The sequence below is a fragment of the Euprymna scolopes genome, chromosome 25 (genome assembly GCF_053919585.1).
Source record: "Euprymna scolopes isolate OS-2025 chromosome 25, ASM5391958v1, whole genome shotgun sequence".
In the NCBI taxonomy this organism is placed as follows: Eukaryota; Metazoa; Mollusca; class Cephalopoda; order Sepiida; family Sepiolidae; genus Euprymna; species Euprymna scolopes.
Window position 1 is genome coordinate 32,000,927 of NC_136506.1, and position 15,208 is coordinate 32,016,134.

The 15,208-nt window shown below is 32.1% G+C and overlaps 1 protein-coding gene across 1 annotated transcript in view; it reads right to left on the reverse strand.

Moving 5' to 3' along the window:
- The window catches only part of LOC145247313 (uncharacterized), a 558,870-nt gene that overhangs the window by 319,203 nt on the left and 224,459 nt on the right, over positions 1 to 15,208 (reverse strand). The window contains exons 126-140 of the mRNA XM_080108949.1: positions 14,670 to 15,104; positions 13,607 to 13,648; positions 12,793 to 12,864; positions 12,181 to 12,222; positions 11,405 to 11,839; positions 10,864 to 10,920; positions 9,794 to 10,228; positions 8,727 to 8,768; positions 7,918 to 7,989; positions 7,285 to 7,347; positions 6,508 to 6,942; positions 5,963 to 6,019; positions 1,945 to 2,379; positions 972 to 1,013; positions 157 to 228 (exon numbers count right to left, since the gene is read on the reverse strand). Coding sequence (XP_079965075.1) covers positions 157 to 228; positions 972 to 1,013; positions 1,945 to 2,379; positions 5,963 to 6,019; positions 6,508 to 6,942; positions 7,285 to 7,347; positions 7,918 to 7,989; positions 8,727 to 8,768; positions 9,794 to 10,228; positions 10,864 to 10,920; positions 11,405 to 11,839; positions 12,181 to 12,222; positions 12,793 to 12,864; positions 13,607 to 13,648; positions 14,670 to 15,104 — 2,736 coding nt within the window. The remainder of the gene's footprint in view (positions 1 to 156; positions 229 to 971; positions 1,014 to 1,944; positions 2,380 to 5,962; positions 6,020 to 6,507; positions 6,943 to 7,284; positions 7,348 to 7,917; positions 7,990 to 8,726; positions 8,769 to 9,793; positions 10,229 to 10,863; positions 10,921 to 11,404; positions 11,840 to 12,180; positions 12,223 to 12,792; positions 12,865 to 13,606; positions 13,649 to 14,669; positions 15,105 to 15,208) is intronic.

A 15,208-nucleotide genomic window follows, 5' to 3' on the forward strand; every position in this document is an offset into this window, starting at 1 on the left:
ATTCTCGGATCCATAGCACCATCTTCACTTAAGATTTTCAAAACCTTTATACCATGCTAGGTCTGTTTAGTTCTTGTAATGGTCAACGATATGCAGTGAAAGAATATATATATTTATCAAGCAAAGAAAGTTCTGGAGTATTCTCCAATATTTTACCCGTGCTAATCAATGGTGTTGATGTTATTGTTGGTGTTCCTGTTGAAGTGGATCCAGTGGTTGGTCCAGGTCCTATAAGGTAAATACATTATTATGTACAAATAAATATTTTTACTACAATATATAAACATGGAATGAAATCTTCTCATTGAATACAATAATGAGAAATCATTCTTGAATAATAATTCATAATAATCTCAGATCGGTAGAACACTTAGAGAAAATATAGCTTGAATGTTTATCAACGTAACTACGCCATTGTCTAGTTTAAAAGAAAGAGAAATTAGGAAAGACTGATATTAAAATGATACTGTTATCGAATTTTTCTACAAAATGTATGTGATGATAATTAGAAATTTATCACAACTGGCTTTTTAATTAGATTTAGTGTAAGAAAATAAATTTGAGATTATATCACAAATTATAAACAGATATTCAGTTGATATATTTTCTTGCTTGAATTTGAGTTTAGTATTAAAAAATACTATTAAAAAATCAATATATACCGAACTTATATTCCTAAACAAAATAAATAAATGACATGAAATTAACAAAATATCAACTACTATTTAAACATCTAAAGATTGCAACCCTTTTCAAAATGTTAAAAAAATTATTATTTCTTTAAACTATTTTGTGTATGAACTAATTTTCTACTACATAACATTCCACACACACTTTTTATCAAAATAATTATTTAAAAATGAATATAAATTTGATTGAATGCATGGGTTTAGAAATTGTGCAAAGAATATGAATAGATCATGGTAGGGAGTTTGTTGGCACTTTTTTCAACTGTCCACAAATATATTTACCTGCTGTAGTTGTTTTCTTTGTAGATGTTGTTATTGGAGATGCTGAAAATAAATATATAATTACATGAGCCACATTATTGGAGAAATTGCTTAAACTTTATAATTTGTAACTAGTAGGGAAACTCGGAGCTGTCCAGATTTAAATGAGGATAAACAAATGTTTTACCCTCTCATCTTATTATTGCTATCCAATGAGTGTATTTACCGATTTTCAATCAAATCAATTGATTTCCTGCTCTAGTCAAGGACTGAAGTCCCTCCCCCACGCATGCAGTGTATAACAGGGACGCTTCACATAACCCCTATCCCCCAGCGACACAGTCTACAATACATTTTTATCTGCATTGCACTGTAGAATATCTGTTGATTTTATACAATTATCTGTAAATAATAGCTTCTCTTCAAGTTTAAAATGCAAAAGTCTAGTATCTGCTTGATCGGTAATAAAACTTCTCAAATGCATTTGTGATTTAACGTCCTTTCAAAGTATAAACTTTACTCAAAATCAGACATTATTCTGTAATCGTTTTTTCGATTATCAATTTTCGATATTTATCAGATGTATTCCAATATAAAAGTTATAACTTTTTAAGAACATTCCCAGACACATTAAGTATCTCCCTCTGAAATAAAGGTAAAAAAAATTGCATGTAACACTATCTATGCATGAAACGATTATTTAAGGCATATCATCGACAAACAACTCACAATATATGCATTCAACTTTAATTATCGTAATAATTTTTAGAAACTATTTTCTACTGATTAACATTCTGCAGAGCAAGTTGGAATAAGTAGTACAACTATAAGCTACAATCATAGCTATTTTCTCATCTTAGCCATATTACAATAATATAAAAAGTTGTTGGTAAATGAAAAGTAACATGATTTGCATTACAATAATTCGGCTAATAACAGGAACTGCTAAAATAGAAGTAAAACAGTAGGTTTGGGGAATATGAATGATTCTTACTTGGCAAATGGAAACATGCTTCAACATCCAAGTTTACTTTGTAGTTTGGATTCTGATCATCTTCTTTTTCTTCCAAAATCACCTTGATTGCAGTCACTTTGTCAAATGTAGTTGAGATGAATGGCCCAGTGATTTTATTGGCACCAGGAAGTGGTTCGAAATTTTCAGATCCTGGACGTTGTACAAGAATTGTGATTTTCTTAGCATTACCGCTCACATCAACCTTGATCAGCTCTACTCCTTCAGGGTCATCGGTTAGTTTTACTGTGATGCTTGGTTTCGGGTCAGTGGATTCAGTTGGTGCTGGTACAATCCATCCAGGACCTTCAGGTCTGACATCACTTACAGGAGAGTTTGGTGTGTCTGGTGTTCCAGTAATGTATTCATCAGGGATGAGGCTTTTATCATTCATACCCTTGGAAGACTCGCATCGAACTGCAATAAATTAAATTAATTCTACAGTTTTGGAGTGTAGTTTATAAACTTCCATTTTATCTAAATCTTTAATAATAAATATAATAAAGGTTTTATTCTAAAAACAATAATTACATAGAATATGTAATAGTTTTAAGTGAAATCTATCAATTGAAACATTGTCACTGACATCAGATGAGAAATATATATGAGACATAAACTTATTGCTAATCATGGACGTCATCACATTGTGGTGTGTAAAAATGCAGCTCATGAAAGCTACAAATGTGCAACATGTTAATCTTAATTCTTGACAACAATTTTCTCGATATATTACCTCTTTGTAAACAATTGAAGGCCTATATTAACATCAATATCTTATACATACTCAATTCGATTCCAGAAAATTTTCTAAAATGCGATTTTCTCCAATGTTTAAAGCATTTTTGGTATAATTATTTTGCATTTATAAATATATATCCTGAAAAGAGATTTCTTTTGAAAAGATAAATAAAACTTTATATTTCTGAAAAATAAATAAAGATTCATGTCGAGGTCTTTGATTTGTAATCGTATAAAAATTAATGACTAAACCATGAAATATGTTTTTTTTTTTTTTTTTTTTTTTTTTTACAAAGGCATCACCACATTATCAAGGCCCATAGGCCACTCAAGGATAAGGGTTAAAGAGTGTACAGTAGAAATTGGTCAATATAGTAATCATTAGTAATGAAAATTTGGTAAATTTAATAACTTATATGGAACGGCTCATCAAGAACTTATTTACTTTAGACTTGAACACATCCATATTGTAGTCAGCCGGAAAGCAGGAAAACGGAAGACAATTCCATAGGCGTGCAGTTCTAAGAAAGAAGCTTTGTTCATGGAATCTACGTTTAGGTTTAGGCACAGATAAAGAGTGGGGGAAATTATTGATAGTGTTTACAGCTAGACGAGTGTTTCTTGTGAAAGTTTGGCGAGGGGGGACCATAGAGTGAAGCTCAGTTGAACACTTTCCATGAAAATAACGATACATCAGAGACAAACTCGCAACATCTCTTCTGTGAGATAGAGGTTGCAAGGAGGAGAAAAGGACATTTCCTACGAGGCTACGAAGTCTATTTTGAACTCTATCAAGGCAGGACAAGTCCTTTCTAGCAGCTCCTGCCCAGATGTGGCAACAGTATTCCATCCTTGGACGTACCTGGCTCTTATATAGGTAGAGAATAGCATCAGCAGTGAGATATCTACTGGATCGATAGAAAGATCCCACCATTTTTCCAGCGGCCTTGGCAACAGATTTGATATACGTGTTCCATTTAAGATCAGGAGTAATGGTCAAGCCCAGAAGCTTGTCAAAACTTGAGGCCTCCTGAAGACGAGAGCCATTCATTTCAATTGATGACAAATGTGGATTAGAATGTTGATGATGTAAAGAGAGAAGCTTGGTTTTAGATGCATTAAAAGTAACCAGCCACTCCTTTCCCCATTGTACTACGTGCTCAAGATCAGAGGAGAGAGAATTGGAGAGAACTTGGTCGTTTACTGTCTTAGATGTGCTACCATAAATGGTAGTGTCGTCAGCATAAATGTCTACAAATGATGTAAGGATATGATTTGGAAGATCATTAATGTAGATCAGGAAAAGAGTTGGGCCCAGGATGGATCCCTGAGGGACACCGGCATTAATACTGTGAGCTTCTGATTTTTGCCCCTCAACTACTACTCTTATGAACCTATCAGAAAGAAATGATTTAATAATTGAGAAGACTTTTCCAGCTATACCATAGCTAGCGATCTTATGAAGTAAACCTTTATGCCATACCCTATCAAAGGCTTTAGATATGTCAAGAGCAATTGCCCTAGAAAGATTGCCACCGTCGAGAGATTTGCTAATCCTATGCGATATAGCTGTAAGGACATCTGCTGTAGATCTAGCAGAACGGAAACCATATTGAGTGTCACTAAGAAGGTTATTTTTGTTGAGATGTTTGATTACTTCTGTATTTAACACAGATTCTAGCAACTTACTCATGACGCACAGGAGACTTATTGGCCTGTACTGAGAGGGGGATGAGCGATCACCTGAAATGAACAGTTTTGTAAGTATGGGCGCTAATTCAGGTTGAAGTTTTTTGAGTACTATAATTGGAATACCATCAGGGCCAGTTGCTTTACTCGAATCAAGGTTTTTGATTAGCTTCGCAACATCACGTACAGATATACGTATATTACATAGCGTGTTTTCTGATACAGGAGGAAATATTGGGGGTTGGCGGTCTTGGTCGCAAAGGGTAGAATTAGCTGCAAAGTTCTTGACAAAGAGTTTGGCTTTGTCTGATGCTGACGAGATTACCTCAGGTCCATTGATAATAGTTGGGATGGAGCACACGCTTCTGTTCAGGATTCTGTTTGCTATTTGCCAAAACTGGTGGGAACCAAGCCGCTGCTCAGCTACTTTGGACTTAACTGATTGAGCATACAACACTCTTGCGTTCCTTATTACTTTCTTACAATGGTTGCTGGCAGTCCTGAAAACGGCTTTAGTTTCCATACATCTATTACGTTTGAAGCAGTGGAAAAAGTGATTTCTGTGCGCAATGGCAGCAGCACATTCTGGAGAGAACCATGGCTGGCTGTTAGGTTTTTGCTGAAACTTTTTAGAGGGTATGAAATGATCAATACCTACAATTAACCATTCAGTTAGGTCTAATACTATAGAGGACACATCCTTTTTAAACATGGAATGCAGAGGTAGATCAGATATAAATGTACGGAAGCTATCCCAGTCAGCCTTAGTGTATCGATATACTGTACGATGGAGAGGTACGTCTGGGGACTTATTACATTTCATTTTTATCTTAATTGATACAACAGAGTGGTCGGAAGATCCAAGAGGCGACAGAACAGAAACTGAACATAGTTCAGGGCAAGTTGTGAGAAAAAGGTCTAGTAGGCTCGCATACTGGCCGTCATTATCGGGCACACGGGTAGGTTCCTGAACAATCTGAGTGAGGTCATAGGCAATGGAGAAATCATGACAGAACCTCCCCTCATAATCGGTCTTGTTTGAGTGGGTCAACCATTCGACGTTGTGAACATTGAAGTCTCCACATACGTGAATGTTAGCTGAAGGATAAGTAGAAAGGACTTGGTCAATTTTCTCAGATATGCTTTGAAAGATAGTAACTCCGCTGTTGTGGGGGCGATAGAGAGTAAATATAAATGCAGTAGTGTGAGCTAAAGCAACCCGGAAGCACATATAGGGTAAGTTAGGATCTTCCCTGGAGATGTCCCTCCCACATGGAAAGCTATCTTTAATATAGGCACATATTCCATGCCCATGGCGATCTTGGGGGTCAGATTTAGAAGTTAAGTTAGAGTATCCTGAAATTGCAAACTCATCTAGGGAAATAGCCTGTCCAATGCCAGTTTCACTTAAAAATAAAAGGTCTGGTGTAGTCTCCTGTAATTGGGTTTCAACCTCTGGAAGGTTAGAACGAAGACCCCTGATGTTGGAGAAGGAGACATGGTAGTAGGGGTCTACGTTGGAAGTATTTGATAAAACTATTTATACAATGTTTCCAAGTATAAAACAACTTACTCGGTGTGGTAGTAGTCGTTTTAGTTGTTGCAGTCGTCGTCTTCGTTGTTTGTGATGCTGGAAATAAAGAGAAGCAACATAATGTGAGAAATATTTAGAATTTTTATGATTCATAAGTAAGTCATTCTAAGAAAAATACAAAGAATTTCTTTTTTACTGTTTTTTTTTATGAAATTGAAATATAATAAAGTTAAAATTTGATGATTAAAACACAAAGAATTATAATAAAAGTTGCATCAACCATAAAAGCTTAGAGTGTGTGTGATGGTGTAATATGTATATATCTAGCAAGAAATTTAATTTTTTATAAAGTTAGAATCCAATATCCTAAATATAAAGTATATATTATATATATTATTTAATATAATAACTATAGCTATGTTTTCATCTAATCCATATGTTTATTTTATGTTAAATCGTGAGATACCAATAGATCCCTAGTTGTCTTACCACAGATTAACCTATGTTACAGATGATATGTATGCATAGAATTACTAAAATATACTTAACAAACACTCGGTCAAAAGACAATGAAATATTCTTACTTGGCAAATGGAAACATGCTTCAACATCCAAGTTTACTTTGTAGTTTGGATTCTGATCATCTTCTTTTTCTTCCAAAATCACCTTGATTGCTGTCACTTTGTCAAATGTGGTTGAGATGAATGGTCCAGTGATTTTATTGGCACCAGGAAGTGGTTCGAAATTTTCAGATCCTGGACGTTGTACAAGAATTGTGATTTTCTTTGCATTACCGCTCACATCAACCTTGATCAGCTCTACTCCTTCAGTGTCATCGGTCAGTTTTACTGTGATGCTGGGTTTCGAGTCAGTGGATTCAGTTGGTGCTGGTACAATCCATCCAGGACCTTCAGGTCTGACATCACTTACAGGAGAGTTTGGTGTGTCTGGTGTTCCAGTAATGTATTCATCAGGGATGAGGCTTTTCTCATCCATACCTTTAGTAGACTCACATCGAACTAGAACAAAAACAAAACATTAAAGTTTTTAATTTAATAATTGTATGCGAAAATAATCATTACTCAATAAATTTATGATCATATATTGCAAACGTACAGTTATATTTTTTTCCAATATTACCAAAATATTAAAGAAGCAAGAAAAAAAAAGAAGATATATTTTCTTTAGTTATTTTTTAGATGAGAATTAATAATTTGTATTATTTGGAGTATTCACATCATTATTTTCATATTTGTTATTATATTCACAAGATTTTACTTCACGTTACGGCCGTCTTTTGTCAGTTTAACCGATTGTCTGATTGTGTAAATTCAGAAATTATCAATTATTTGATTTCTCACCTGATGTTGTTGAAGTGAGTCCTGTTGTTGTTGAAGTGCTTACTGATGTTGTTGAAGTGCTTCCTGATGTTGTGGTAATTGTAGGTGTCATTGTTAGAAAGAAGAAAAGAAAGCAAATTTTGTTACATATTTAATTTTTTTGCAAACGTCAACAGTCTAAAGATTTTCGCTTATTTTAATGTGTTAAAATATCCAATAGTGTATAATACAGATAAGCAAATGAATAATTCCTGGAACATGAGTTTAGAAAGCTTTTTATTATTAATAGAAAGCGAAAAATAATCGCTAAATACTGTATAGTTTAGTGAATATTACTGATATTAGAAATTGTGTATTTCATAGTGCATGTTGTATTATTGATATCAGTCATGTAAGCTAATAGATACTCCACAGTGAATATTGTAGTTACAAACTATTTACTGTGAAGTCGTTATACTGTCATTGATACCGTTATGGACTAACAACTATTGTTTTTGTATTCTCGGATCCATAGCACCATTTTCACTTAAGATTTTCAAAACCTTTATACCATGCTAGGTCTGTTTAGTTCTTGTAATAGTCAACAATATGCCGTGAAAGAATATATATATTTATCAAGCAAAGAAAGTTCTGGAGTATTCTCCAATATTTTACCTGTGCTAATCAATGGTGTTGATGTTATTGTTGGTGTTCCTGTTGAAGTGGATCCAGTGGTTGGTCCAGGTCCTATAAGGTAAATACATTATTATGTACAAATAAATATTTTTACTACCATATATAAACATGGAATGAAATCTTCTCATTGAATACAATAATGAGAAATTATTCTTGAATAATAATTCATAATAATCTCAGATCGGTAGAACACTTAGAGAAAATATACCTTGAACTTTATTAACGTAACTACGCCATTGTCTAGTTTAAAAGAAAGAGAAATTAGGAAAGACTGATATTAAAATAATACTGTTATCGAATTTTTCTACAAAATGTATATGATGATAAATGGATATTTATCACAACTGGCTTTTAAATTAGATTTAGTGTAAGAAAATAAATTTGAGATTATATCACAAATAATAAACAGATATTAAGTTGATATATTTTCTTGCTTGAATTTGAGTTCAGTATTAAAGAATACTACAAAAAAATCAATATATACCGAACTTATATTCCTAAACAAAATAAATAAATGACATGAAATTAACAAAATATCAACTACTATTTAAACATCTAAAGATTGCAACCCTTTTTAAATTGTAAAAAAATGTATTTTTTTTAACTATTTTTGGTATGATCTGATTTTCTACTACATAATATTCTACACACTTGTTATCAAAATAATTATTTAAAAATGAATATAAATTTGATTGAATGCATGGGTTTAGAAATTGTGCAAAAAATATGAATAGATCATGGTAGGGAGTTTGTTGGCACTTTTTTCAACTGTCCACAAATATATTTACCTGCTGTAGTTGTTTTCTTTGTAGATGTTGTTATTGGAGATGCTGAAAATAAATATATAATTACATGAGCCACATTATTGGAGAAATTGCTTAAACTTTATAATTTGTAACTAGTACGGAAACTCGGAGCTGTCCAGATTTAAATGAGGATAAACAAATGTTTTACCCTCTCATCTTATTATTGCTATCCAATGAGTGTATTTACCGATTTTCAATCAAATCAATTGATTTCCTGCTCTAGTCAAGGACTGAAGTCCCTCCCCCTCGCATGCAGTGTATAACAGGGAAGCTTCACATACCCCCCCATCCCACAGCGACATAGTCTACAATACATTTTTATCTGCATTGCACTGTAGAATATCTGTTGATTTTATACAATTATCTGTAAATAATGGCTTCTCTTCAAGTTTAAAATGCAAAAGTCTAGTATCATGCTTTAAATGTGCTCTAAAAAAGAAACATTCATTTTGAATGTCTTTTCTCATATAAAAGATTTACAGTTAATTTTAGAGGCTGACCCTTTCCTGCTTGACCGGTAATAAAACTTCTCAAATGCATTTGTGATTTAACGTCCTTTCAAAGTATAAACTTTACTCAAAATCAGACGTTATTCTGTAATCGTTTTTTCGATTATCAATTTTCGATATTTATCAGATGTATTCCAATATAAAAGTTATAACTTTTTAAGAACATTCCCAGACACATTAAGTATCTCCCTCTGAAATAAAGGTAAAAAAAATGCATGTAACACTATCTATGCATGAAACGATTATTTAAGGCATATCATCGACAAACAACTCACAATATATGCATTCAACTTTAATTATTGTAATAATTTTTAGAAACTATTTTCTACTGATTAACATTTTGCAGAGCAAGTTGGAATAAGTAGTACAACTATAAGCTACAATCATAGCTATTTTCTCATCTTAGTCATATTACAATAATGTAAAAAGTTGTTTGTCAATGAAAAGTAACATGATTTGCATTACAATAATTCGGCTAATAACAGGAACTGCTAAAATAGAAGTAAAACAGTAGGTTTGAGGAATATGAATGATTCTTACTTGGCAAATGGAAACATGCTTCAACATCCAAGTTTACTTTGTAGTTTGGATTCTGATCATCTTCTTTTTCTTCCAAAATCACCTTGATTGCAGTCACTTTGTCAAATGTAGTTGAGATGAATGGCCCAGTGATTTTATTGGCACCAGGAAGTGGTTCGAAATTTTCAGATCCTGGACGTTGTACAAGAATTGTGATTTTCTTTGCATTACCGCTCACATCAACCTTGATCAGCTCTACTCCTTCAGGGTCATCGGTTAGTTTTACTGTGATGCTTGGTTTCGGGTCAGTGGATTCAGTTGGTGCTGGTACAATCCATCCAGGACCTTCAGGTCTGACATCACTTACAGGAGAGTTTGGTGTGTCTGGTGTTCCAGTAATGTATTCATCAGGGATGAGGCTTTTATCATTAATACCCTTGGAAGACTCGCATCGAACTGCAATAAATTAAATTAATTCTACAGTTTTGGAGTGTAGTTTATAAACTTCCATTTTATCTAAATCTTTAATAATAAATATAATAAAGGTTTTATTCTAAAAACAATAATTACATAGAATATGTAATAGTTTTAAGTGAAATCTATCAATTGAAACATTGTCACTGACATCAGATGAGAAATATATATGAGACATAAACTTATTGCTAATCATGGACGTCATCACATTGTGGTGTGTAAAAATGCAGCTCATGAAAGCTACAAATGTGCAACATGTTAATCTTAATTCTTGACAACAATTTTCTCGATATATTACCTGTTTGTAAACAATTTAAGGCCTATATTAACATCAATATCTTATACATACTCAATTCGATTCCAGAAAATTTTCTAAAATGCGATTTTTCTCCAATGTTTAAAGCATTTTTGGTATAATTATTTTGCATTTATAAATATATATCCTGAAAAGAGATTTCTTTTGAAAAGATAAATAAAACTTTATATTTCTGAAAAATAAATAAAAGATTCATGTCGAGGTCTTTGATTTGTAATCGTATAAAAATTAATGACTAAACCATGAAATATGTATTTGATAAAACTATTTATACAATGTTTCCAAGTATAAAACAACTTACTCGGTGTGGTAGTAGTCGTTTTAGTTGTTGCAGTCGTCGTCTTCGTTGTTTGTGATGCTGGAAATAAAGAGAAGCAACATAATGTGAGAAATATTTAGAATTTTTATGATTCATAAGTAAGTCATTCTAAGAAAAATACAAAGAATTTCTTTTTTACTGTTTTTTTTATGAAATTGAAATATAATAAAGTTAAAATTTGATGATTAAAACACAAAGAATTATAATAAAAGTTGCATCAACCATAAAAGCTTAGAGTGTGTGTGATGGTGTAATATGTATATATCTAGCAAGAAATTTAATTTTTTATAAAGTTAGAATCTAATATCCTAAATATAAAGTATATATTATATATATTATTTAATATAATAACTATAGCTATGTTTTCATCTAATCCATATGTTTATTTTATGTTAAATCGTGAGATACCAATAGATCCCTAGTTGTCTTACCACAGATTAACCTATGTTACAGATGATATGTATGCATAGAATTACTAAAATATACATGAACACTCGGTCAAAAGATAATGAAATATTCTTACTTGGCAAATGGAAACATGCTTCAACATCCAAGTTTACTTTGTAGTTTGGATTCTGATCATCTTCTTTTTCTTCCAAAATCACCTTGATTGCAGTCACTTTGTCAAATGTAGTTGAGATGAATGGTCCAGTGATTTTATTTGCACCAGGAAGTGGTTCGAAATTTTCAGATCCTGGACGTTGTACAAGAATTGTGATTTTCTTTGCATTACCGCTAACATCAACCTTGATCAGCTCTACTCCTTCAGTGTCATCGGTCAGTTTTACTGTGATGCTGGGTTTCGGGTCAGTGGATTGAGTTGGTGCTGGTACAATCCATCCAGGACCTTCAGGTCTCACATCACTTACAGGAGAGTTTGGTGTGTCTGGTGTTCCAGTAATGTATTCATCAGGGATGAGGCTTTTCTCATCCATACCTTTAGTTGACTCACATCGAACTAGAACAAAAACAAAACATTAAAGTTTTTAATTTAATAATTGTATGCGAAAATAATCATTACTCAATAAATTTATGGTCATATATTGCAAACGTACAGTTATATTTTTTTCCAATATTATCAAAATATTAAAGAAGCAAGAAAAAAAAGAAGATATATTTTCTTTAGTTATTTTTTAGATGAGAATTAATAATTTGTATTATTTGGAATATTCACATCATTATTTTCATATTTGTTATTATATTCACGAGATTTTACTTCACGTTACGGCCGTCTTTTGTCAGTTTAACCGATTGTCTCATTGTGTAAATTCAGAAATTATCAATTATATTCTTTCTCACCTGTTGTTGTTGAAGTGCTTACTGATGTTGTTGAAGTGCTTCCTGATGTTGTGGTAATTGTAGGTGTCATTGTTAGAAAGAAGAAAAAAAAGCAAATTTTGTTACATATTTAATTTTTTTGCAAACGTCAACAGTCTAAAGATTTTCGCTTATTTTAATGTGTTAAAATATCCAATAGTGTATAATACAGATAAGCAAATGAATAATTCCTGGAACATGAGTTTAGAAAGCTTTTTATTATTAATAGAAAGCGAAAAATAATCGCTAAATACTGTATAGTTTAGTGAATATTACTGATATTAGAAATTGTGTATTTCATAGTGCATGTTGTATTATTGATATCAGTCATGTAAGCTAATAGATACTCCACAGTGAATATTGTAGTTACAAACTATTTACTGTGAAGTCGCTATACTGTCATTGATACCGTTATGGACTAACAACTATTGTTTTTGTATTCTCGGATCCATAGCACCATTTTCACTTAAGATTTTCAAAACCTTTATACCATGCTAGGTCTGTTTAGTTCTTGTAATGGTCAACAATATGCCGTGAAAGAATATATATATTTATCAAGCAAAGAAAGTTCTGGAGTATTCTCCAATATTTTACCTGTGCTAATCAATGGTGTTGATGTTATTGTTGGTGTTCCTGTTGAAGTGGATCCAGTGGTTGGTCCAGGTCCTATAAGGTAAATACATTATTATGTACAAATAAATATTTTTTACTACTATATGTAAACATGGAATTAAATCTTCTCATTGAATACAATAAAGAGAAATCATTCTTGAATAATAATTCATAATAATCAGAGATCGGTAGAACACTTAGAGAGAATATAGATTGAATGTTAATCGATGTAACTACGTCATTGTCTAGTGTTAAAGAAAGAGAAATTAGGAAAGACTGATATTAAAATAATACTGTTATCGAATTTTTTCTGCAAAATGTACACGATGATAAATGGATATTTATCTCAACTGGCTTTTAAATGAGATTTAGTGTAAAAAAATAAATTTGAGATTATATCACAAATTATAAACAGATATTCAGTTGATATATTTTCTTGCTTGAATTTGAGTTCAGTATTAAAAAATACTATTAAAAAATCAATATATACCGAACTTATATTCCTAAACAAAATAAATAAATGACATGAAATTAACAAAATATCAATGACTAGTTAAACATCTAAAGATTGCAACCCTTTTCAAAATGTTAAAAAATTATTATTTCTTTAAACTATTTTTTGTATGAACTGATTTTCTACTACATAACATTCCACACACGTTTTATCAAAATAATTATTTAAAAATGAATATAAATTTGATTGAATGCATGGGTTTAGAAATTGTGCCAAGAATATGAATAGATCATGGTAGGGAGTTTGTTGGCACTTTTTTCAACTGTCCACAAATATATTTACCTGCTGTAGTTGTTTTCTTTGTAGATGTTGTTATTGGAGATGCTGAAAATAAATATATAATTACATGAGCCACATTATTGGAGAAATTGCTTAAACTTTATAATTTGTAACTAGTAGGGAAACTCGGAGCTGTCCTGGATTAAATGAGGATAAACAAATGTTTTACCCTCTCATATTATTATTGCTATCCAATGAGTGTATTTACCGATTTTCAATCAAATCAATTGATTTCCTGCTCTAGTCAAGGACTGAAGTCCTTCCCCCACCCATGCAGTGTATAACAGGGAAGCTTCACATACCCCCCATCCCCCATCGACATAGTCTACAATACATTTTTATCTGCATTGCACTGTAGAATATCTGTTGATTTTATACAATTATCTGTAAATAATGGCTTCTCTTCAAGTTAAAAATGCAAAAGTCTAGTATCATGCTTTAAATGTGCTCTAAAAGAAACATTCATTTTGAATGTCTTTTCTCATATAAAAGATTTACAGTTAATTTTAGAGGCTGACCCTTTCCTGCTTGACCGGTAATAAAACTTCTCAAATGCATTTGTGATTTAACGTCCTTTCAAAGTATAAACTTTACTCAAAATCAGACATTATTCTGTAATCGTTTTTTCGATTATCAATTTTCGATATTTATCAGATGTATTCCGATACAAAAGTTATAACTTTTAAAGAACATTTCCAGACACATTAAGTATCTCCCTCTGAAATAAAGGTAAAAAAAATGCATGTAACACTATCTATGCATGAAACGATTATTTAAGGCATATCATCGACAAACAACTCACAATATATGCATTCAACTTTAATTATCGTAATATTTTTAGAAACTATTTTCTACTGATTAACATTCTGCAGAGCAAGTTGGAATAAGTAGTACAACTATAAGCTAAAATAATAGCTATTTTCTCATCTTAGTCATATTACAATAATATAAAAAGTTGTTGGTAAATGAAAAGTAACATGATTTGCATTACAATAATTCGGCTAATAACAGGAACTGCTAAAATAGAAGTAAAACAGTAGGTTTGAGGAATATGAATGATTCTTACTTGGCAAATGGAAACATGCTTCAACATCCAAGTTTACTTTGTAGTTTGGATTCTGATCATCTTCTTTTTCTTCGAAAATCACCTTGATTGCAGTCACTTTGTCAAATGTAGTTGAGATGAATGGCCCAGTGATTTTATTGGCACCAGGAAGTGGTTCGAAATTTTCAGATCCTGGACGTTGTACAAGAATTGTGATTTTCTTTGCATTACCGCTCACATCAACCTTGATCAGCTCTACTCCTTCAGGGTCATCGGTTAGTTTTACTGTGATGCTTGGTTTCGGGTCAGTGGATTCAGTTGGTGCTGGTACAATCCATCCAGGACCTTCAGGTCTGACATCACTTACAGGAGAGTTTGGTGTGTCTGGTGTTCCAGTAATGTATTCATCAGGGATGAGGCTTTTATCATTCATACCCTTGGAAGACTCGCATCGAACTGCAATAAATTAAATTAATTCTACAGTTTTGGAGTGTAGTTTATAAATTTCCATTTTATCTAAATCTTTAATAATAAATATAATAAAGGTTTTATTCTAAAAA